The following is a 25,041-nucleotide window of genomic DNA, read 5'->3' as shown; positions in this document are numbered from 1 at the left end:
CATATTTTTTTTTCTTTTTAGTGGTTCTTTTAGATCTCTTATGAATTAGTTCGTGTGTGATTTTCTAATTATAAGAGCATCCAATTATTTGATCCATTAAAGATATAATGAGTGTATATTTTAACAAATTTTCTATCAAAAACCAATAAGCAAATCTATAGCATCAACGCCACATGCTCAGAGTTCTAATTGCCATTCATCATCCTTGAAAAATAAAGCATACGAGGTTTACGATAATCTAGGGTGACACCAACAATCTAGGGCCGTCGAGAGTGACTTTGTGCATATACATTTTTTTATTTTTAGTGCTTCTTTTAGATATCTTATGAATTGGTTCGTGTGTGATTTTCTAATTATAAGATCATCCAATTATTTGATCCATATGAGACATAATGAGTGTATATTTTAACAAATTCTCTATCAAAAACCAATAAGCAAATCTATAGCATCAACGCGACATGCTCAGAATTCTAATTGCCATTCGTCCTTGAAAAATAAAGCATATGAGTTTTACGACAATCTAGGGTGACACCAACAAATCACCGTACGAAGTGTACGACAACTAACCAAAAAAACGACAATGAACTTTACAAACAAGTGAAAAAAGCCCAGTGGGCCAAAATCAAAAGCAAGCCTCATTTGCAATCTTAAAGCGTTGGGCCTGAACAGAAGCGGCCTGTTCCGACACGATTGCTCCGATGACCAGCGTCTTCACTGCCCACGGAGTGTACGGAAACCCTTTCCTCGCGTACGAGTTTAGGAGAGCAGCGCTCGCCTGCTTCAGCAGCACACGGTAGGCGTCCCCTCGGTCGCTCCTGGCCGTTGCTTCCCCTACCGTCAGATCGGATCTGAACCGTTCGATCGCCCTCGACCCGAACACGTTCAAAACCGACGCCGTCTCCGGGACCATCCTCGGCCACGACTCCTTTTTGCTGCTCCAATACCTGAACCCATTTTTTAAAGACAGAATTAGTGTATAAATATGGTTTTTGATGCGTCGAATTAATGGAGAAGAAAATGAGGTTACTTTGGAGAGCATTTTGAAGTGGGTCTCGTGTACGCGAAGCCTGGTCTGGTTCCTTCGACCACCGAGATAATCAGTAGAAGAAGAAGAAGGATAGAGGGTTGAAAATGACTTGCCATGTTTGAGTTCTTTCTTAGATAGATCTTAATGGATTTGCTGGGGACTTTGTTTTATCCTTCATTGGTAATAGTATACGCTCGACTTAAGAGCCGTTACCTGTACTTTATTAGTATAGCTATATTATTATTTTAAGATCTCTCTCTCTCTCTCTCTCTCTCTCTCTCTCTCTCTCTCTCCTTACAAACACTTTGGCAGTGTATTTCCCGATGAGACTGTTATTCTATTCTCGAGTACTGAAATGACAAACCTACCCTTGCAAAATTTTAAATAACGAAAATATAATAATAAATCTCTGTTTAATCGAACGATCTATATTCTAAATTTTTTAAATATCAAATCTATCCATTCAATATAATATAAATAACATATATTTCCGCTAAAAATATTTTATATTAGAGATTTGTAACTAACTAGGCCACTTTAAACATGTGATTTTGGATCTAGCATATGTTTGACAATTTTTAGGGATATAACCAAATGGCTTATGTGGCAATAATTAAGGTCTGATTTGCCCTTATTTATTAATAAATTCGTCACTTTCTCTCTCCTATTTTTTTTCAAATAATTTTTTTTGCATCAAAACTTCAAAAATTCGTATGTTTCTCATACGAACTCGAAATTGAGTGATTTCAAATCCTACAAATTCGTGGCGTCGAGACCTTCAAAAATACACCCAATGTGTTTGATGAAAAATTATGTTTAATGCATCATATTTACATTTCCATTTTTTTTTATAATTTCAAAAAATTTCCGTTATTTCTATATTTAAGGTAGATTTTTCTACATCTATGGTATTAAACATTATTTTTTATCAAACACAATGGATCTATTTTTGAAGATCTCGGCGTCACGAATCCGTAGGATTTGGAATCACTCAATTTCGAGTTCATATGAGATAGATATGGTTTTTTGAAGTTTTTATGTAAAAAAAGTGTAGGAAAAAAATAGGAGAGAGAAAATGACGAATTTATTAATAAATAAGGGTAAATAAGACCTTAATTATTGCCACATAATCATGTTGGCTATTTTCCTAAAAGTTGTGAAACATAGGTTAAAAACAAATTTCATAGTTTCATTTTGGCTATTTCGCTACAATGCCCTTTATATTATGTATATCATCTTTTTTCGTTTATATTTTACAAAAAAAATTGAATTTTCCAAAACTACCCTTAATAAAATAAATATTTATTTTTTATTAAAAAAAATCAAAACTTCTCTTTATAATAAAAAATCAGTTTTTAATATAATTTTTTATATAAAAAATAGAAAAATATAAAATTATTTGATTACGAGTATTTTGAGGAGTTCAAATATTTATTTTGTGAAAAATAAATAAAAAAGACGATATCTGCAATATATCATATTTTTTAGGAGAGATATATGTCATTTATATATATAAACTTCATGAGTTTTTTGAGGTAGGCAGATCTCCATTTTATCATGAATGTGTCGTTAGTCATATTGCAAATAATAAGCGGAAATAATAAGACATATTGCATAAATAATTATTAAAATAAATAAGTACTACCAAGAAACCAGTAAAACTACTAAAAAGTATGTAGATATGAAGTACAATAAAATAAATAAGTTAAAATTACTAAATCGGATACAAAGACGTGAGCAAATGCTTCACAAGATACAAAGACGTACGAGAAGAACAAAACACCAACTTGTTCAGCTCCAGCGAACTTGAACGCATGCCAGAATACTACCACATACTCCGAGAGAATTGAGGGGCAATAAGGAAATAATATCCGCGTAGCTTTTCAGCTCTATGTTGGCTCTTTTTTTTTTTTTTTTTTTCCTTCTTCTTTCTACCAAATGAGAATAACAACCAACCTTATATAGGCCCATGTTTGGCCAAAAACTGTTGCACAATAAATTCGGTTTTAAGGCACATCAAGACCATCAAAGCATGTTAAAAATGTTTTACAGATGTTAAAAACGTTAACATTAGTGCATGGAATAATCAACCCATAAGTGCAATTTAACATGGTAAAATCGTCAAAATTAATGATATTTTTTCACACATTTTAAACATCAATTTCTCATTCATTTCAGCTTTGATTTTGACAAATAAATAATCGATTCTATATGTCTCGTAACGAGAAATAATAGTCATTCAAAATATTTCAGCTTCAATGAGTAAACCCCACTCGAATATTCACCATAAATTAGTCAATAATTTGATATTAATTTTTTTTTAATATTAATAAACACACAATTTTTTAATACACAATTTGAAAAATGGGGACCAGTTTGATTCTCATGCGATTATGCGAACCTCTGCTTAAATGCTTATCCATATACTCACGTCTTACTACTTTTGACGTGTGGACCAGAAAAAAGATTTCCTTGGGAAATCTCACACCACACCTTTTCTATTAACCTACTAGAACGAGAAGTATTTCACGTACTTCCTCATTTTGTAATTCTTACAGGACAACTATATATATTTTAATGCTTTTCGCAATACAGATGTAAAGCAACATTTCATTTGAAAAATAATAACATTTTCATAATAGGTTTAGTAATATAATTTACCCAAATTTTTTATTTCTGGCTAAGCATATACATTTATGCATGGCGAAATCCCCTGGGCCGAAGTGGAGATCAAAGAAAATGCTATGCTTACGAGATTTAATATAACATGTCACTTGAAGTGGAAATTAGAGAAAATGCGTATGCTTACGAGCATTTGTGATTTAATATAACACGTTGTTGAAATTCAGCTCGTCTTCTCTTTAACTCGCCTTTCTCGCCAATCAGTCCAAGCTGGCACGACCTTGAAATTACCACCACCATTGGAACTCTATTATCGAAAATTATATATATATATATATATATATATATATATATATATATATATATATATATTTATTCCCTGTCATTCAATAAACTCTTCTTTATCCTGGAACTAATATAGTACAATAACTTAATATAAGAAAGACCGATTATGATACAATAAGACAAAGTTAGATCTAACAACATGACCATTATGATACAATAATATGAGTCATTTAAACAAGGTGACAACTAAAAAGCATATAACTCACTTAATACAATAAAGACATATATCACATGACTTTGATGTCTTTGTTAAAGGTCTTTGTAGTCATATGATATAAGACATATCATATGACCTTTAGACTGCCATGCTAGATTGTGTGCCTTAGTCATGGTATAGAAGTAGTTAGAATTTATTAGTTAGTTAACCCAAGTTGTGTAATCATAGTTAGAAGTTAGTTTGCTTGAGTTAGAATTATTTGGACGTTTTAATAAAAACTCTGTTAAGTAACACAAGATTATTTAATGAAATCGTTTCAATTTTTCTCTTCGTTCTCGTCTTCCTCTTAGATTCAAATTCTATCGTTAAGGTGATCACCGATCGGAAGTGGGAGATTGTTTATTCTCCAGCATGTAATTTCGACAATGCGGGTTCTCGTATGATCAAAGGCTTGAAAAGACTTTGTGATGGTAAGTCAAATCAAACGTTCTAATCCTAACTAGGATTAGGATCACTTCAATCCAAATCCGGGATAAATCTATGAGCTCTTTTTTCAAATTTTGTTGGTTACTTGTTTTTTAAGCTTGTGTCTAATTACCCGTCAAAATTGGGTAGGTGAAACGTTCGAAATAACATTGTTAAAAAAACTTCGAAAATATTCGAAAAATAAAAATCAAAGCTTTGAAATCACTAGAAAAATGAAGGCAAAACCTTCGAAAATATAAAATATGAAGGCAAAAATTTTAAAAATAGATTATTCTGACACTAATGATTTCGTAGTTTTATATCTTGATATTTTTAATCGTTTAGAAGGTTTTGCCTTCATTTTTCTAGTGATTTAAAGATTTTTCCATAGTTTTCTAGTGATTTTGATATTTTTTAACAACTGTATTTTGAACGTTTTATCTATTAAGCACAGAGAACCACATGCCATCTCATGCAACTAAGGTGAGGTGTTAGAGCGTAAGGTTTAATAAACAATATATTAAATCGTACAAGAGCGCATAGTTGCAAAGAAAAAAATAAAGGAAATAAAAAGAACAAACAAACAAAAACGCCCTTCCAATCAACAAATATACTCGAGCACGTTGACAGATATATTAACGATGTGTACGTAGAGGTCTGAAACACACATATAGCCACATGCCGTCTCATGCGTACTGAGGTGTTAAAGAGTAAGGTCTCAAAGATGCATGCAAAGCGAAGAATGGCAATGCAATTTCATGCACTCATATACACGAGAGTAAAGTTTCGCAAAAGGTTTAATTGAATACAGTATTTAATAGTTAAAATGGCGTATTTTAACCGTACGTATTCAGTTAAAGCGCTAATATGATATAATCAAATCACTTTTAAGATTAGGGAAACTTGAGAAATCAAGCTTAATATTACCTCACATTTGAAAACCAAGTTACATGTTGAATACTTTAAGAAAATTAAGTGTTTGGGTAAGTAAAACGTTCGAAAGACCATTATAAAACTTCGAAAATATTAGAAAAATAAAAGTCAAAACTTTGAAATCACTAAAAAAAAATGAAGGCAAAACCTTCGAAGATATAAAAATGAAATGCAAAAATTTTGAAAATAGATTATTTGGACACTAGTAATTTCGTAGTTTTTTATCTTGATCTTTTTAATCATTTGAAAGTTTTGCCCTTCATTTTTCTAGCGATTTGAAGATTTTGCCACAATTTTCTAGTGATTTCGATATTTTTTTAACAACGGTATTTTAAACATTTACCTTGAAGCTTGGTTATTAAATGTGATGTAATATTAATTTTGGTTTCTCAAATTTCCTTAAGATTACATCAAATGACACATTGGTCGTTAATTTTTTCTAGTGATTTGAAGGTTTTGCCTTCCATTTTTCTAATGATTTCGATTTTTTTAACAATGATATTTTGTACATTTTACCTACTCAGAAATTTGATTTTCCTAAACTGTTTAGCATGAAGCTTGGTTTTTAAATGTGAGTTAACATTAAGTTTGGTTTCTCAAATTTCCTTAAGGTAATGAAATTATAATCAAATGACACATTAGTCCTTGATTTTTTTTTTCTTGATACCACCAACCTTTAAGAGAGCAATACCAAATTAGTTATTATTATTAGCTCACTTTCACTTTAGGAGAACACGGCCTTTTAAAATCAAAAGGCCATTTGTTTTTATTACTATTATTATTATGGTAGGATAGCCCATGTAGTGGCTAATTAAAGAGCTAGTAGGGTTGCAAAACAAGAAAAAACTATAGCTTTGCCTACATTAAACACAAAAATGTTTAATTAGGCAGCAATGGGAATCTTGGTTTGAGAAGTAGTGGGGAACAAGGTGGTCTCTTGTCTGTTGAACTTGAGCCTCCTGGCTTGCTCCTTGGAGATTTGGTATGAGATGGCGATGACGTCCTCGGGAAGGGCTTGGATGTACGACACCCTACCGGCCAACTGGTTGATCATGGCTCGGTCGTTGGTCTTGAACGAAATCCACTCGAACCCCTCGTCTGCAGCCTGCTTCACAATGGCGAAGTTCTGAGGCACAGTCAAGACCTGGCCTTGCCTGAGCTCGCCCTCGAACACCGACCTCCCGAAGTTGTCGACGACTTGGCACCTGGCGCGCCCTCTCACGACGTACATCACGCTGTGCGCGTTCATGTTCCAGTGCGGGGCGTACATTGCCTTCTGCAGCGACAGTCAAAAGAGATATATATGATGTGAATATATATACGTACATATATATAATGGCGAATCCAATCAAGTACTGAATGACTCACGCTGTAAAGGAAACCCCACTCGGCGCTGAGCTTAAGCCAGTTGAGGATGGGGAGGTTGAAGCTGTTGAGGGTGTTGAGGCGGCCGGCCTTGGGGCTGAAGACGTCGGCACGGGAGGGGTCGGCGATGTTCTGTCGCATCGACATGCTGCACAAGCTCTCTTCGATGCCGTTGGATGGGAGGGAGGTGGGGCGGCGGGCGTAGTCGCGCTCCGACTGCCTGCCTCGCTCCATGCGCTCCTCCTCCTCCCTCGACATCTGCGGCCTCACCATCTCCATCCCCTCCTTCACCAAGATGATCGACCCTCGCCTGTCGTTCTGGCTCTGCATCCTCCGAGCCGTCTCCTCGTCCACCTTGAACGCCTCTTGGATCATCCGAACGGTGAACCCCTTGAAGACGTTGTTCGAGGTGCTCTCTTCTCCCCTCATCATTCCCTCTTCCGACGATCTTCTTCTCTCGCTCTGGGGGAAGTCCATGTGGGGGTTCCCGGCGACGTAGAACCTCTACATATGTATATATGTATATTTTGACATCATATTCAACAATTAATGGATAGAATTAGAATAGTTAGGTACCCTCGGGGTTCGGTCGAGCTGGTTGCCGTGGTTGCCGACGTCCATGAAGTTGACGGTGACGAGGGGGGAGTCGCCGTCGTTGTAGGACCAGTAGGCCACTCCGGCGGGAAGAGCGACGAGGTCGCCTTCGCGCAGCTGGCGTAGCTTCTGGTGGCGGTCGGATCCCTGCTGCTCGAATGTCTCGGGGCAGCCGGGGAACATCATTCCCAAAACGCCCTTGCCTCGGAGGACGTACACGAGCTGGGGGGCGTTGGTGTAGGAGGGCAGGTGGAGGCCGCGCGGGCGGATGGTGAGGCGCATGATGGCTGCACCCGCGCACTTGAACTGCCGCTGTTCTGGGTTCCACGACTCGATCATTCCGCCCTCGCACTCCGCTTTGTGGTCCGCTTCTTTGGCCTCCAGCCTCTGCAGCTCGCACGTCTCGTCTGGCCGCCCCACGCATCCGCTCGCCAACACCGCCGCCCAAAACACAAACGCCCAACTCCACCTCATCGCCGCCGCCATATCACTCTTATGTTTTATATATTACTTAATTATAAATAGATGTGACGATCAGTATCCGCAGAATATCACTATATATACACACAAAACCCACTTGCGTTTGTTCTTCTGCTTACACACGTACCATCTGTTGTTTCTAATAAGCCATCTTTCACTCTGCATGCCTTCCTACTTCCACCTCATCTCCTTTCTCAACCCATCTCCCCTTTGCTTTGCATGCTTTTTTCTCATCAACACACACACACATACATATAGCATTTCTTCTCTTGTCCTTAGGTGATTAATTATATGATATATTACTAGGCTATTATTCCCTTTCATTTTTTTTTAATTTTTGTTACATTTTTTTCTACCTTTAAAAGTTATAAATCAGTATTTCCTGATTTTTTTTTGTTTTTTTTTGCATATATTAGCCCCTAATTTATTTATTTATTATTATTTTTTATTTTGTATATTAGCCCTCATTTAGATTTATAGTTTCGTCATTGCGTGTCACTATTGGCATATTGTATATCTAATTTATGTTTTGACACAAATGCTGAATCACTAGAGCACTACATGTAACGTATTGCTCTTCATATACATTCGAGAATTCAATCCCTACTCCACAATCCCAAATATAATAAACAATATTAAATGGGACTAGGCCACATACATAGTTTTGTATTGCCACGATAATGATGTACAAAAGAGAAGGAAAAGAAAGCTCCACAAAAGAACAAATATGCTCGAGCACGTTGACAGATATATTAACGATGTGTACGTAGAGATCTGAAACACACGTAGCCACATGCCATCTCATGCAAACTGAGGCGTTAGAGAGTAAGGTTTCATAGGGGCATGCAAAGCGAAGAATGGCAATGCAATTTCATACACTCATACACCCAAAACGACTAACGTGTCTTCTCATGGAGTCTGAGACACTCACTATAAATACCAACGCCTTCTTTTCGCCACTTCACATCATCATTAAGCAAAACACAAACACAACTGTTGAAAATGGGAAAAATGATCTCTTTGGTCTCTCTTTCTCTGTGCTTGGCCGTCCTTATTCAAGGAGGGCTTGCAATCAGCTCTCGCACTCGGGTGGAAGAGTCCTACCGAAGGCAGAGCATCTGTCAGCTGAACCGGCTTGAGGCCCTGAAGCCCGACACTGTCATTCAGGCCGAGGCCGGAAGGACAGAGACTTGGAACCCAAGCCACGAGCAGTTCCAATGCGCCGGCGTCGCCGTTCTCCGCCGCACAATCGAGCCAAAGGGCCTTCACTTGCCTTCCTACACCACCGCTCCTAAGCTCATCTACGTCGTCCGCGGGAGGGGCATCCTCGGAGTCGTGTTCCCAGGCTGCGCCGAGACCTTCGAGGAGTCACAGAAAGGACAGAGCCGCGGGCGCGCCGACCGCCACCAGAAGGTCCAGCAAGTCAAAGAGGGCGACATCATCGCTCTGCCAGCTGGCGTTGCGTGCTGGAGCTACAACAACGGCGACCAACCCCTCGTCTCTGTCTCCCTCCTCGACACCAGCAACGTCGAGAACCAACTTGATCAGATTCCCAGGGTGAGTCATGCTCTTTCTTTGTCACAAAGTATAACAGAACATTAATAATTTGATTTGATTGCGTTGCATTGATGTGTTGTTCATAAATGCTGCGCAGACGTTCTACCTTGCCGGAAACCCAGAAGAGGAGTTCAAGCAGATCTTCCAGCAGAGCCCGTTTTCGAGGGACCCGAGCCGCCGCGAGGCCGAGCAGTTCTCCGAGAACAAGAACAACATGTTCAAAGGGTTCAACTCGCGGTTCTTGGAAGAGGCGTTCAACGTGGACGCGGAGCTGGTGAGGAAGCTCCAAGGGCAGAACGACAACAGGAACAACATTGTGAGAGTGAAGGGCGAGCTTGAGTTGGTGTCCCCGATGACGAGCAGAGGGATGGAGGAAGAGAGGCAGAGGTATGACGAGAACGGGTTGGAAGAGACATTCTGCTCAATGAGCATCAGGAAGAACATAGGGAGGTCGTCCAAGGCCGACTTCTTCTCGCCTCAGGCCGGACGCATCAGCTCCGTCAACAGCCTCAACCTGCCCATCCTGCGCCACCTCAGGCTCAGCGCCGAGAAGGGAAACCTCTACAGCGTAAGAGAATAGGACTTACATGTGTATATATATAAGATTCTGAATCTCGATGACATGATGATCGATGGTACGGAGTGAGTGTTAACATATATATAATGATGCAATGCAGAACGGGATATACACTCCGCACTGGAACCAGAACTCGCACAGCATAATGTACGTGATCAGAGGGCGGGCCCGGATCCAGGTGGTGGACCACATGGGCCGCAGCTTCTTCGACGGAGAGGTGACGCAGGGGCAGCTGCTGACGGTGCCGCAGAACCACGCGATAGTGAAGCAGGCCGCCAGCGAGGGCTTCGAGTGGGTGTCCTTCAAGACCAACGACAACGCCAAAATCAGCCCTCTCGCAGGCCGCACCTCAGTCATCCGCGCCCTTCCCGAGGCCGTCCTCATGAACGCCTTCCGCATCTCAAGGGAGCAGGCCAAGCAACTCAAATACAACCGCGACGAGACCTTCCTCCTCGCCTCCTCCTCCAGGCCCTCCTCCTACGATGAGGACAGAAGGGCAGTTGCGTAAATGTGGACAAAGTTTGATTTAGAGTTAGTTCGTTCAAATAATAAGGACGCCTTTTGTTTGGTCCGTTCCTAGTGCTCTCTTGTATGTATCATCTTTAATATATGTATAAGAAAAGCTTCCGCTACCAACTCTCCTTTTTGCGACAATAAAATGAATTGGAGGCTGAGTTTTGAAATATTTATACTAGCTCTCAAAATATACAAGTCTAAATTATGTGTTAAGAGTAATAGCATGCGATAACGAATCACAAAAAGATTGAATAAATAAAACGGAAAATAATTGTTAATGCGATTTCTCGGATAACAATTGCGGGACACGTGTCGGAGTGCGAGCTTGCGACGTGTCTCGATCTTGTGTTGTCAGAGTCACGTTTCCTCGGTTCTTAAAAAGGATCGTGACGACTTGCTATCCTCCTGAGAGTCCTTCGGATTAGAGAATATCTTCTCGTTGCCTTTTTGGTTGTTTTTGTTGGATTCTTCGTCTTCTATTCGCTTTCTTTGTTGGGTAATCAGATCTTCAATGCTTCTCTTTTTCTTTTTCGTCGAGTCGGATCATCGGTCTTTTCTTATGAGTTGAGAGAATTCTAGGTTGAGAGAATTCTGAGTTGAGATAAGATTTTGAGTTGAGAGAATGACCTGAGTTGAGAGAGGATTTTTGAGTCGAGACAGGATTCTTGGTCTAGAATGAGTTTTGAGTTGAGCTATGTATAGAGTATTAATCTCGACGCTTCTCGCTTGCCGCTTGCCGCTTGCCGCTTGTCGCTCGTCGCTTGTTGCTTGTCGCATGTTGCTTGGCGCTTGTTGCTTATCGCTTGTCGCTTGTTGCTTGTCTCTTGTCGCTTGGCGCTTGTCGCTTGCGATTATCGCTTGCGCTTGATGCTTGCGCTTGGCTTAGTCATGCGTATTTTCAGCCCGTTTGACTGAGTTATTCTTTTTGCAATTGTAACAGTGTTTTTGCAATTGAGGCGTCGTTTTTACCGTAAGAAAAATGACGGTATAACAATAATTTTGGTGGGTAGTTCACAGACATAAGCTTAAAACACAAGTTGTAAAAAAAAAGAGCTTAAACTATATCCTAAATTCGGATTGAATCGATCCCAATCTTAGTTAGGATTAGATCGTGCTATTTGATCTTCTATCTCGAAGTCTTTTCAAGCCTTTGATCATACAAGAGCCAACATGTTGTTATTTTGGATTGAACACACACACACATGAACGGCCAAACACCTTTTGTGATCAAAGATTTGAGCAATAACAATAAAAGCAAACGCAATAATTTATCGTACATTGTAAAACATAACTACATGCACGTTGAGCTCTGGGGATGGAACTCGCTGGCCGGTATCAGGGTTACTACTCATAAATTCACGATTTCGATTACTGAGATACAAGCCTAACCAAGAGAAATGCAACCATAACATTTCAGTAGTCAAGGCAGAGAAACTCTTGACCAAGCCTCTCAAAACCTCATAGACCACAATTCTGGAACACAATTTCTCTCTCAAATGCTCTCATAAAAGAAACCCTAGAATGAAGAGGAAGACTACATAAATGACACACCAATGAGCCTTCGGTCTTCGATTCCTTTTTATATTTTCGTATCCAAGGTCCTTTAATCTTCATCGCTCATTATTAGATATCCAACGGTTCTACTCTTGTGGCATAAAACAACACTTAGACGAGCAACACAAGCAAGGCTACTATAGTCGCCATTTTTCACCGTCTAGAATCTGTTACCTGATAATGAGATGGGCCCTGATATTGGCTTCATATCTTTACATTCTCCACTTCGAAGCCTGAATGCATACTACCTCGACACCAGCTACATACGCTCACATCACCATCTTTGCTCACTCACCTTTTGACTATCCGATGAACAACAAGTCAAAGCACATAAATATACAAATCATAGGACGGAAATAAAAATCATAGCAAGATTGGATAAAGAAAATGAAAAACAATTTTGGCGGGTAATCAAAGACTGATAAGTGAGATTCATTCACACTTATCTATGACTCTTAGATAAGAATCGGAACTTGTTCTTAGTGTTTTTGATGTTATTTTGTAGTTTTATTATGTTTTCAGGATAAAGAGAGTGAGAGAAGGCTGTGGTGCGAAAACGGGCTGAATCGGAGCTAAATCGAGCAAGTTATGGTCATTTGAAGTCAAGTCAACAAAAGTCAACAAAAGTCAACGACGGTCAATGGAGTCAACGTTTCAAGGGTGGCGCGCCATGCCTGTTGTATGGCGCGCCGCGCCCTGGTGTTTAAATTTTACACCGAGAGCTCGAGCAGACGACGCGCAAGAGAAGCGCGGCGCGCCTTCAGAATTTCACGAGTGGCGCGCCGCGCCGTTATGTGGAGCGCCGCGCCAGTTGCCTTTTCAGCATTTTTTGGAGCTCGTCCTTTAGATCATTTTTGGCCCTTAGATCTCATCCAAGGGTCCATATTTGCTCTGAAAACCTTTCCTAAACCCTCATATACACTTATTCAAAGAGAAAAAGGGGACACTACCACAAATACTGTTTTCCGGTGCGGAAGACATTCGGGTGCGACTTTTCGCACCCAAAATTCGCACCAAATAAGGCTTTCAGGTGCGACTTTTCGCACCCAAAACTCAAACAAGCATATGAAAATTTTCGCTGATTTTTTTAACTTTGGGTGCGACTTTTCACACCCAAAAGTCTATCAAAACTATTAGGTGCGACATAGTCGCACCCATAGACTGAAAACATTTTAGCGGCCAACTTTTCCCCTCTTTTTGGTTAAAATATCATTGGGTGCGGAAATCCGCACCCAAAGGTGTCATTGGGTGCGACTTTCCGCACCCAAAAGTGTCATTGGGTGCGACAAAGTCGCACCCAAATTCAAAGTTTTATATAAATCAAATTTTTGCTCGGTTTTCATTCTATCCGAGCCAAAACATTTCATTTCGCCTCTCTCTCTCTCCGATTTCTCTCCTACAAATTCTCCGACCACCACCACACTCCGAGCTCCGTCGCCGCCACCACTCCGAGCTCCGTCGTCGTGATCTCTCTCCGGCTAGGTAATCATTCCCTCTCACTTTTAGATTCTCATCCTCACTTTGTCTCTCCCCATTCTCTCTAACGCACTCTCTCTCTCTCTCTCTCTCTCAGCCTCCGACCAGCCCCTCCGACCAACCCCTCAGCTGCAGCCCCTCCGACCAGCCCCTCCGCTGCAGCCCCTCCGACCAGTCCCGAGTCTCCCACCAGTCCCGAGCCTCCGACCATTTGCGGGTTTCGACCAGTCCCGAGCCTCCGACCAGTCCCTCTCTCTCTCTCTCTGTGCATATGTGTGTGCGCGACTTTCGGGTTTGTTCTTATCTACGGCGAGGAGCGGCGACAGAGATAAGAACAAACCTGAAAGCCGCCATTTTTTTTTTAATTTTTGGTGACTTTTTAGGTGCGACTTTAGGTGCGGAAAGTCGCACCTAAATGTCGCACCCGAAAGTCAAGAGTTTTGGGTGCGACTTTTCGCACCTAAGACTTTCAGGTGCGGACTTTCGGGTGCGGAAAAGTCGCACCCAAAGTCGCACCTAAAGATATCTTTGGGTGCGAAAATTGACTTTTGGGTGCTAAAAAAGTCGCACCCAATGGTCTTTTTTGTACTAGTGGGAGGTTTTACATTCATAACACTTTTACATTTTGTTCTTGAGAGTTTGGAGAGAGTTTTAGAGAGAGAAACTAGGTTTTGAAGGAGATTTCTTGGAGTGAAGAAGAAGAAGGAGAGTGACAACCTCCATCATCATCATCAACTCCATTTGTTCACCCTTAACTCTCTCTTTTTACTTATTTCTTGTTTATTGAACTTATTACTCCATTTATTGCTTTGAACATCATTTATTGCTTGCAATCTATTTCTATTGAGTTTTGGTGATTACTTTAGTCTCTTGAACATTGAATATTTGTGTTTTGAATTTATTGTTTTGGTTGAGTGGATTTTTGGAGTTGGTGGTAGTATATTAATGAGAGCTTACGTGTTTGTTTATTTTAGCACTCAATGTCTACTTATTTTATTGCTTTAATTCTTTTGTTAATTTCTATTTTGCTTTGTTTATTCATAATCATGAGTAGCTAAGTAGATTTAAGGGTGCGATGTAGTTAAGTAATTGAGTTGGTTGGTCAAACCTTTAGATTAGATTTTGTGCTTCATGGTTGGGTTGAGAGTGAAATATTATGGGTATGGGTTGTGTGTTAACGCTAATTAGAGTAGCTAACTAATTAGTGAACCTTAGACGAGTTTAGAAACCGAGAGGTAATAAACGAGTGAGCTCTACCCGTCCCATCATTAACCTTCCTAGAGCTATAGAAAGACTAGGGGGTAAATGTAGTTGATTGAAATCCCGGGCTAAATGCAGTTTCGTGTTTTAGTAGGACCCAAACCGAGAGGTGTAAGTTCGACACGTAGCTAGATTCCTAAAGACTCGAGAGAGATTAGTGAATGTGTTAAGAGGGATTGAGACTAAATTTTTACAACTCTAAACCTGAGCTTAGAATCGTACCAGGAGTCCAGGACCGACCGACTCGATGAAATAACGAAATCGCGCCCCTTCCTTTTAACTTGTGTTTAAATAGTGTTTTCACTTTTGTTTACATTTCATCTTGTTCTCAAAACAATCAAAAACCCCCATTTTTCATTTTCCATAACTCGAAAAAGAAAGCTAGTGAGTTTACTTCGGAAATAGTCTAGAGTCCTTGGGATCGATATCCGTGCTTTTGCACTCTATTACTTGACGACACGTTCGCTTGCGTCGTGTAGAATTTTTCTTCAGTTAAGAAAATTCCCATCAAGTTTTTGGCGCCGTTGCCGGGGACTACGGTTCTATTTTCGATTGAATTATCTAGTTTAATTTTCGAGTTTGTTTGTTATTATTGTGCTTATCGTGTGTCTCTTAAGTTTTAAAGGTGCATGCGACGACTTAACCCTCCGCTCATTCCTATCAATCACGAGATCGAACGGACTTGCCGATGAAACCGAGCGGAGGCAAGGCGAGCCGCCATGGAAGGAGACAATGAAGCACAACATCGTGCTCGTCGAAATGGAGAACAAGTGGAAGAACGAAGGACCATACTCGACTATGGTCAACCCACTTTTAACGAGCATCAATCGGCGATACGAATTCCGGAGATGGAAGGGAACCCGAATTTCGAGATTAAAACCTCGATCATTCACATGGTGCAAAACAATCAATTCGCCGGTTCCCCCTCCGAAGATCCGCAAGACCACATCAACAATTTCTTGCGGATTTGCAACACGTTCAACCTCCCTCATTTGTCCAAGGAAGCCGTGTGTCTCCGACTTTTCCCATTCTCCATCCGAGACCGCGCACATGGGTGGTTATCCTCGCTTGCTCCGGGTTCGATCACCACATGGGATGACTTGTGCTCAAATTTCATCTCACGATTCTTCACTTTTGAGAAGATGACCCGGAGGAGAAACGAAATTCATAACTTTGGACAATTCGACGGAGAGTCCCTCTACGAAGCGTGGGCTCGTTTCAAGGACATGATTCGGAAGTGTCCGGGCCACGGTATAGCGGAGTGGGTGCAACTACAAATCTTCTATAGCGGGCTTACGGCTTCGACTCAAGACCGAGTCAACACCGCATCGGGAGGCTCACTTCTCGACAACACCACCACCGACGCGTTTGCACTACTCGAGAAGATGGCCCAAGTGAACGATCAATGCCCGGTCGAGAGGAGAATTGCCGCGAGAGAGCCGATAACTCCGGAGATGGAGCTCCTCAAATCGTTGACAATTGAGGTAGCCAAACTCGCGAAGACCGTCCACGGAAAAGAAGCGGCGAAGGCGGTGGGGACATCTCACCACAAGTGTGGTTTGTGTGCGGGTCCTCACCCGACGGACGAATGTGGCGAGATAGATGAGTCTAAGTTTGTGGGAAACCACAACAATCGTCCCACTTACCAAAACTCGGGGAATTATTACACGGGAGCGAGGAACAATCATCCAAACTTCTCGTGGAGAAATCCTCAAGACCAAGTGGCAATGCAGCCGGCTCCACCTCAACACCAACAACCATACCTCCCACCACATCATCAACAACATCAACACCCACCGCCTCAACAACACCATGAGAGCTCTCAATACCGGAATAATCCTCCTCCTCAAGACAAGAGACCGAATCTTGAAGATTTAATTGCCCAAATGGCAATTGAAAACACCAAGTTCATGACGAACACCACGGCCGCACTCGAACGCCAAGAAGCGGCCATCAAAAGCAACTCGGCCCAAATAAGAACTCTTGAAGTTCAAATGGGTCACTTCGCTAAAGCCATGAGCGAGAGACCGCAAGGTTCCCTCCCAAGCAACACCGACGTCAATCCTCGACCACAATGTAACGCCATTACATTGAGAAGCGGTAATGGGATTAACAACTCGACCGAGAGTCAAGAGAAGAAGAGAGGAAAGGCACATGTGGACGAGTCATCACCGATGGATCAAATTTCACCGACAAGGCTCCTGATCGCTCCACCAAGTACCAAGTTGCCCGTTCAAGTCCCTTTTCCTCAACGCCTCAAGAAGAACGAGCTCGACAAGCAATTTGGTAAGTTTCTTGATATCTTCAAGAAACTCGAAATCAACATACCATTTGCCGAAGCGATAGAGCAAATACCAAAGTATGCGAAGTTCTTAAAGGAAATCATTACCCACAAGAGAAGGATAAGCGAAGAGTGCGACACTATCGCTCTCACCGAGGAGTGTAGTGCGATTATCCAACGGCGGCTACCCAAGAAGTTGAAAGATCCGGGGAGTTTCACCGCCCCTTGTGATATCGGAGGCTCGAATCTTGGGAGAGCGCTTTGTGACTTGGGAGCTAGCATCAACTTGATGCCGTACTCGGTCTTCGTCAAGCTTGGAATCGGGGATATCGCACCGACCCGCATCACGCTTCAAATGGCGGACCGGTCGATCAAGTATCCGCGGGGAGTGATCGAGGACGTACTCGTTAAGGTGGATAAATTCATCCTCCCGGCGGATTTTGTTGTGCTCGACATGGAGGAGGATCGAAACATTCCGATCATTTTGGGGAGACCTTTCTTAGCGACCGCCGGTGCGCTCATCGATGTGCAAAAAGGAGAATTGAAGTTGCGGGTCAATGGCGAAGAGGCTCATTTCAACGTCTTCAACTCGGTGAAATACCCGCGAGCTAGCGACGACGTGTTCCGCATCAACGCTCTTGACGAGCTAAGGACCGACGCGTACGAGAACGCTAAAATCTACAAAGAGAAGACTAAAGCATGGCACGACAAGCATCTCGTGCGAAAAGAGTTTGTAGTGGGCCAAAAAGTTCTTCTCTTCAACTCTCGGTTGAAACTTTTTCCCGGGAAATTGAAGTCTCGATGGTCCGGCCCGTTCGACGTCGTTCAAGTATTCCCATACGGCTCGGTGGAACTCAAGGCGACCAATGGATCGACTTTCAAAGTGAATGGACAACGAGTGAAGCCATACTACGGCGGAGTATTCGAGAGTGAGCGGGTAGTCACTCTCCTCGCCCCGGAACAATGAACAACAATCGGTACCCCGTCGAGCTCTAGACGTTAAATTAAGCGCTTGTGGGAGGCAACCCACGATTCTTTCGTTGTCTTTATTTTCTTTAATTTTTGTTTAAAAAAAAAAACTGTTCATGACAGGGCGCGCCGCGCGATCACCCTAGCGCGCCGCGCCCTTGAGACCTGCAGTTTTTAAAAAACTTACCGAGAGCAGGCGCGGCGCGCCTTCACATTTTTTTCACTTGGAGCGGCGCGCCTTATAAGTGGCGCGGCGCGCTACATCGTTTTAATAGGCTCGAAATTGGTCCAAAACACACGGTTTTCAAATCTTTCTCAAACTCTCTCCCTCTTTCACCGAACCCTACATATTTTTCTCGAAAATTTCTCATTCCAAACACAAAATTTCTTCAAAAACTTGCATACAACATCATCATTTGTGCATTTCCTCCGGATTTCATCTTTGATTTCGACTCTTTTTGGCATATTTTCACCCGAATTTCAACTTTTGAGGTAAGTGTGATTTCGAATTTTTATGAGTTTAGTGCACGTTTTGAGCTTGGATATTGGTAGAATAATGTGTTTAGGATGTTTGTTGATGTGTTTGGGTGATCAAAATTTTAGTTTAGTGTGGTTTTCATAGTAACAATTTCATGCACTCTAGGTGTTCGTAAAAATTCCCGAGAGAGAGTTTGTTGACTTTTTTTGGTGTTTAGGTCTCGTTCGTGTTAGTAAGTGTCCTCGACGGTTTCTTCAACCCGTTCCCGCCATGTTACCGATACCAAAGCTACTACGGCGCACCACCACCACCGCCGGACAATGATGGCGACACCGCCATGTGATCGCCTAGCTCCGCCCCCCTCCAATGCGCGTCATCAAGGACAATGTCGAGTTCAAGTTTGGGGGGGGGGGGGGGGGGTGTTTCCACAAATTTCGGGGGCGTGTCGGTACTCTATTTGCTCTATTTTCTCATTTTTCATGGATAATTTAAGTTTTATTGCTTTATTTTCGCTTTCGTAGCATATTTTGTTTTGGATAATTTAAGTTTATTTGTTGTGTTATGTGTCTCTTTAGTTTAATCTAGTTTTTTTTAGGTTTTCCATAATTTGTGTGACTTGATCTTAAGTAGCTTAATTTCATAATTTATTTTCCTTTTTTTTTTTAGTGTTTGGAAGTGTGAAATGCCTTGGTTTGCTTGTGGAATATGAATGTTGATGACCCGTAGAGTCTTGAGACTTAGGAGTAATAGCAATGTATCTTTCTTGCGCTACAAGACTTGTGCTTGACCAAAACTCTATGGTGACTTTGCTTAGCTTTTAGTGACCCGATGAATCTTCATCTCACGTTGCACGTTTCGAGTCCTTAGAGAGTGTTTAGGAGATTTGGAAATCTAACCTTAGCAAGAATGCATCTCGGAACACTAGAACCGTTTGATCCTTCCTCGAGGCTCAATGGTAATAGGAGTGAAGCGTTAGGATGAAAAAGGAATAGGAATAGCCAATCGAGCCAAAAGCCAACCCGTTCTACTTCCACTTAGAACCCTATTCACATAAAGCCGTTCGTAAATCAACTCTTGATACATAGTCACAAAGAAGCCTAGCCAATGAATTGAAATTCCCACAAAGAACCCCGTGATCTAGCGACTCTTGAGTGACTCTTTGAGCATGTGTGTTATATCTTGTAGAATGTGTGCTCTTCATGCTTGTCGAAATTTGTGCCGCGCCGGCTTTTGTTAGATCCATGTAATTATTATTTTCCTTTATTTCTTCAAGTTACCAAAAAAAAAAAAACAACAAAAAGAAAAGAAGGAAAAAAAAAACAAAAAAAAGGCACAATCTTGCCTAGTAAAGAGATGTACGTATTCAATTATCCTTTTACTTTGTATTTTATTTTATTTGTATTTGGCGTGGTGCAACATTTCTTGTTAGACAAGCAAGCACATAATCTAGACTAGAGTTTGAAAAGTCTAAGTTTGGGGGTATTTGTGAAGCTTAATGTTAACGAAGAAATGAATGTAAAAGAAAGTTGTGAATATTGCTCTTTTGATGAGTATGAGTCGCTAGGGTAGCGTGTTTAGTCACTTAAAAACTCCATATCCTACCCTTGACCCAAGCCTAACGTTACAAGCCTTGAAAGACCTTTGGACTAGCGCTTACTTTCCTAAACCGAGTGGAGAGTGTTTGGTGAAAGCCTTATGGTGTTCCTAATCCATCATTGAATATCCTTTTTGAGTTTGCATGCTAGGGAAAGGTGGAAAGAACTCCGAAGATACTTGACTTGGACTCGATGAAAACTTTTACACGGGAAGCCTCAAGCTAGGTAAAGCCACACGAGAATCGGTCGAACACTTGTATTAATTGAGCTTTACATGTGATTGTTCTTACTCTTGAGTCGATTTTGTCTAGGAGAGATGTTCATGCGAAACCAAGGCCATAGCACTTTCAACACTCCTTTTTTATTTAGTTTAGCGTAGCATAACTTCTTTTATTCTTCGGTATAGCTTTGTGACTTTGTTAAGTTTTGTGTGGTTGTGTTGTATATACTTTTGTTTTGTTACTTGAGGACAAGTAACGGTTCAAGTTTGGGGGTTTGATAAGTGAGATTCATTCACACTTATCTATGACTCTTAGATAAGAATCGGAACTTGTTCTTAGTGTTTTTGATGTTATTTTGTAGTTTTATTATGTTTTCAGGATAAAGAGAGTGAGAGAAGGCTGTGGTGCGAAAACAGGCTGAATCGGAGCTAAATCGAGCAAGTTATGGTCATTTGAAGTCAAGTCAACAAAAGTCAATGGAGTCAACGTTTCAAGGGTGGCGCGCCGCGCCTGTTGTATGGCGCGCCGCGCCCTGGTGTTTAAATTTTACACCGAGAGCTCGAGCAGACGACGCGCAAGAGAAGCGCGGCGCGCCTTCAGAATTTCACGAGTGGCGCGCCGCGCCGTTATGTGGAGCGCCGCGCCAGTTGCCTTTTCAGCATTTTTTGGAGCTCGTCCTTTAGATCATTTTTGGCCCTTGGATCTCATCCAAGGGTTCATATTTGCTCCGAAAACCTTTCCTAAACCCTTATATACACTTATTCAAAGAGAAAAAGGGGAGGTTTTACATTCATAACACTTTTACATTTTGTTCTTGAGAGTTTGGAGAGAGTTTTAGAGAGAGAAACTAGGTTTTGAAGGAGATTTCTTGGAGTGAAGAAGAAGAAGGAGAGTGACAACCTCCATCATCATCATCAACTCCATTTGTTCACCCTTAACTCTCTCTTTTTACTTATTTCTTGTTTATTGAACTTATTACTCCATTTATTGCTTTGAACATCATTTATTGCTTGCAATCTATTTCTATTGAGTTTTGGTGATTACTTTAGTCTCTTGAACATTGAATATTTGTGTTTTGAATTTATTGTTTTGGTTGAGTGGATTTTTGGAGTTGGTGGTAGTATATTAATGAGAGCTTAAGTGTTTGTTTATTTTAGCACTCAATGTCTACTTATTTTATTGCTTTAATTCTTTTGTTAATTTATATTTTGCTTTGTTTATTCATAATCATGAGTAGCTAAGTAGATTTAGGGGTGCGATGTAGTTAAGTAATTGAGTTGGTTGGTCAAACCTTTAGATTAGATTTTGTGCTTCATGGTTGGGTTGAGAGTGAAATATTATGGGTATGGGTTATGTGTTAACGCTAATTAGAGTAGCTAACTAATTAGTGAACCTTAGACGAGTTTAGAAACCGAGAGGTAATAAACGAGTGAGCTCTACCCGTCCCATCATTAACCTTCCTAGAGCTATAGAAAGACTAGGGGGTAAATGTAGTTGATTGAAATCCCGGGCTAAATGCGGTTTCGTGTTTTAGTAGGACCCAAACCGAGAGGTGTAAGTTCGACACGTAGCTAGATTCCTAAAGACTCGAGAGAGATTAGTGAATGTGTTAAGAGGGATTGAGGTTAAATTTTACAACTCTAAACCCGAGCTTAGAATCGTACCAGGACCGACCGACTCGATGAAATAACGAAATCGCGCCCCTTCCTTTTAACTTGTGTTTAAATAGTGTTTTCACTTTTGTTTACATTTCATCTTGTTCTCAAAACAATCAAAAACCCCCATTTTTCATTTTCCATAACTCGAAAAAAAAAGCTAGTGAGTTTGCTTCGGAAATAGTCTAGAGTCCTTGTGGGATCGATATCCGTGCTTTTGCACTCTATTACTTGACGACACGTTCGCTTGCGTCGTGTAGAATTTTTCTTCAGTTAAGAAAATTCCCATCAAAGACACAAGCTTAAAACACAAGTAACCAACAAAAATTGAAAAAAGAGCTCATAGATCTATCCCCGATTTGGATTGAAGTGATCCTAATCCTAGTTAGGATTGGAACGTTTGATTTAACTTATCATCACGAAGTCTTTTCAAGCCTTTGATCATACAAGTGGTCTGTAGATCATCATCAAACGGAAGCCATGGGAAACTCTAAAGCTATGAATGCCATCTTCTCAGCTGTCGATGAGAACATATTCAAGTTGATCTCCAATTGTAAAGTCGCCAAGAAGCTACGAGGCATTCATCTTATTGGTAATGAGGGTACTGATAAGGTCAGATCTCAACGTCTTCGAATGCATAGTACCAGGTTTGAGAATATGAATATTAAAGAGTATGAAACTATTGTTGAATTCAGTGCTAGAATTTATGTTATATCTAATGAGCCTTTTGCTTTTGGATAGCCTATCAAAGATTCTAGGTTTTTGAGCAAGTTGCTAAAATCCCTTCAGGAAAGATTTGATATGAAGGTAATTGTTGTGGAAGAGACTCATGATGTGAAGAACATGAGACTTGATGAGATTTCTCAGAACCTTTGAGATGAGCTAGAAAGTGAAGGAACCAGAAAAGAAGAGCAAAGGTGTTGGCCTCAAAGCTGAAGTACAGTCAGAGATTGAAGATCAATGTGACATGTCTGATCGAACTGCCTTGACTGCCAAGAATTTTGAAAGATTTATGAAGTAAATGAATAGGAGAAGAGCAAAGCAAGGACAATAGTCTACACCAAACTCTCAGAACAAAAGAGACGATAACCCTTAGACAAGAAATAGATTTGGTGTCGAAATGAATCCAACACAAAAAAATGTGAAGAGTTTGGGCACATTCAGGCCGAGTCTGCGAACACTTTGAAAAAGAACAACAAATCCTATGTTGTTAACTGTAGTGACAGTAATTCTGACTGTAGCAAGCCTGATGAAGAGAATACTAACTATATAGCTTTCAATGTTGTCACATATATGAAAGGAAATAAGAAAGCTCCTTCTTGTTCTAACAAGGAATTGGTTGCACATCTTCCTAAGAAGTGGAGCAGTGACGATGAAGCTGATATTACCGAGGAGGATATTATCAAGAACTACTAGCTACATGAGAAACGGCTTGTTGTGATAGACAACAACAAGAAACTGAGTCAGAATATTGCAAGTCTATAGCTTGAGAAGAGTGAGCTTGAAAAGAAGGTATCTGATCTTATTACTGAGAATAATGAGTTGATTGTTCCTGTAATTGATCTAAAGGAACAGGTGAAAACTAAAATGAAGGCTTATTCTGAGTTGAGTCAGTTGAAGAAAAATGTGAAAATGCTCAACTCCAACTCCAACTCCAACAATCTTGACTCTATTCTTGCTAACCAGAGAAGAAGTGGGAATAGTAGAGGTATTGGTTTTTTTTTTTGTGAATCTTCTCAGAGTTCCACCAAGTTTGTGAATGCTAGAGATAATGTGAGGAACTCAGTTTCCAAAAAGGTGGTCAAGCAACATAATAATCACTTCACACGCAGTTATGGCATCAGAATCACTTAACACGCACTTATGACAGACATAAAAAGAGATGGATTTGTCATTAATGTGGGAAAACTGGTCACATCAAGTCGTGTTGCTTCAAGTATCTGGAACATCTTAGACTGAAGAAAGTGAAGAAACTTGCTCCAATCAGACAAGAATGAAGAGTCAAACAGAAGGTGTCTCTTGTGGCTTACAGTTCTGGAATGAGTGTACACGAGGGTAGCTGGTACTCTGACAGTGGATGTTCAGGGCATATAACAGGTGATAAGAGCTGTCTTATAAATCTCAAAGATTGCAAGACTCAAACAGTGACTTTTGGAATGGAAAAAAATGGAGACGTTGGCAAAGGAACTCTCAATGATAAAGAGGCGTGCGCTAGAAGGGACGATGGGACACGGTTGATTCAACAATATGCATATGTTTTCTCTTTGCAAGGCCATTTTGTTCATGCACATGTGGATAATTTATTTATCAATGATGTCAGATTCAGAAAGAAAAGAGGTAAAGACTTTAAAATCTCCAACTTCATCACTGTATAGCCTTAATTTTGATCCCTAATTGTAGCTCAACGTTTATTTAGTATTGTAAGCAATTTAGAGATCTAAATTTTGTTTTCATAAAATAGACCCAAATATGTATGATTATATATGAAGTGAATGCAATATTTTTAACTATAAGAAGCTAAATATTAGTGTGAATCGTGGTTTAATATACACAGGCCGAGAATGGGAAATAATGTAGTTACTTATGCTTTTTTTTTTTTTTTGGTTGTAAAATTCGGCTATATGTTTGAACAAACACTTGATCACAAAGATCAGGTAATATCCCTGATCACTCTTCATATACATTCAAGAATTCAGCCACGACTCCAGAACCCAAATTTTATAAGCAATACAAGAGCACATAGGTCGTCATGAATAAGAAAATGAAAAAAAAAAAAAAAACTCCCCACAAAAGAACAAAAATACTCGAGACTGAGACAGATGAATACGACGAAATGTATTCTGAAACACGCATAGCCACATGCCATCTCATGCAAACTGAGGTGTTAGAGAGTAAGGTTTCATAGGGGCATGCA

The 25,041-nt window shown here is 40.6% G+C and overlaps 4 protein-coding genes across 4 annotated transcripts; 2 read left to right on the top strand and 2 right to left on the bottom strand.

The window, feature by feature from the left end:
- Positions 1 to 461: 461 nt before the first annotated feature.
- Positions 462 to 1,308, bottom strand: LOC149388322 (pollen Ole e I family allergen protein). The gene is made up of 2 exons (XM_089624027.1): positions 1,028 to 1,308; positions 462 to 944 (listed from the first exon to the last, which is right to left on the bottom strand). The coding sequence occupies exons 1-2, from the start codon at positions 1,141 to 1,143 to the stop codon at positions 623 to 625; spliced, it is 438 nt and encodes a 145-aa protein (XP_089480153.1). The 5' UTR covers positions 1,144 to 1,308; the 3' UTR covers positions 462 to 622.
- Positions 1,309 to 6,285: 4,977 nt separating this feature from the next.
- On the bottom strand, positions 6,286 to 8,052 carry LOC149388321 (11S globulin seed storage protein Jug r 4-like). The gene is made up of 3 exons (XM_089623774.1): positions 7,491 to 8,052; positions 6,918 to 7,418; positions 6,286 to 6,825 (listed from the first exon to the last, which is right to left on the bottom strand). The coding sequence occupies exons 1-3, from the start codon at positions 7,992 to 7,994 to the stop codon at positions 6,433 to 6,435; spliced, it is 1,398 nt and encodes a 465-aa protein (XP_089479900.1). The 5' UTR covers positions 7,995 to 8,052; the 3' UTR covers positions 6,286 to 6,432.
- An 887-nt stretch (positions 8,053 to 8,939) lies between these two features.
- Positions 8,940 to 10,754, top strand: LOC149388320 (11S globulin seed storage protein Jug r 4-like). The gene is made up of 3 exons (XM_089623773.1): positions 8,940 to 9,545; positions 9,643 to 10,113; positions 10,223 to 10,754. The coding sequence occupies exons 1-3, from the start codon at positions 8,991 to 8,993 to the stop codon at positions 10,628 to 10,630; spliced, it is 1,434 nt and encodes a 477-aa protein (XP_089479899.1). The 5' UTR covers positions 8,940 to 8,990; the 3' UTR covers positions 10,631 to 10,754.
- Positions 10,755 to 15,647: 4,893 nt separating this feature from the next.
- LOC149388319 (uncharacterized) lies at positions 15,648 to 18,176 on the top strand. The gene has a single exon (XM_089622396.1). The coding sequence runs from the start codon at positions 15,648 to 15,650 to the stop codon at positions 18,174 to 18,176; it is 2,529 nt and encodes an 842-aa protein (XP_089478522.1).
- Positions 18,177 to 25,041: the final 6,865 nt, after the last annotated feature.

This window comes from Urtica dioica, chromosome 8 (assembly GCF_054948205.1).
Source record: "Urtica dioica subsp. dioica isolate 48M chromosome 8, U.dioica_male_clone48M_v1_H2, whole genome shotgun sequence".
In the NCBI taxonomy this organism is placed as follows: domain Eukaryota; kingdom Viridiplantae; phylum Streptophyta; class Magnoliopsida; order Rosales; family Urticaceae; genus Urtica; species Urtica dioica.
The sequence above is the reverse complement of the archived record's forward strand: the minus strand, read 5'-3'. Positions and strand labels throughout refer to the sequence as shown.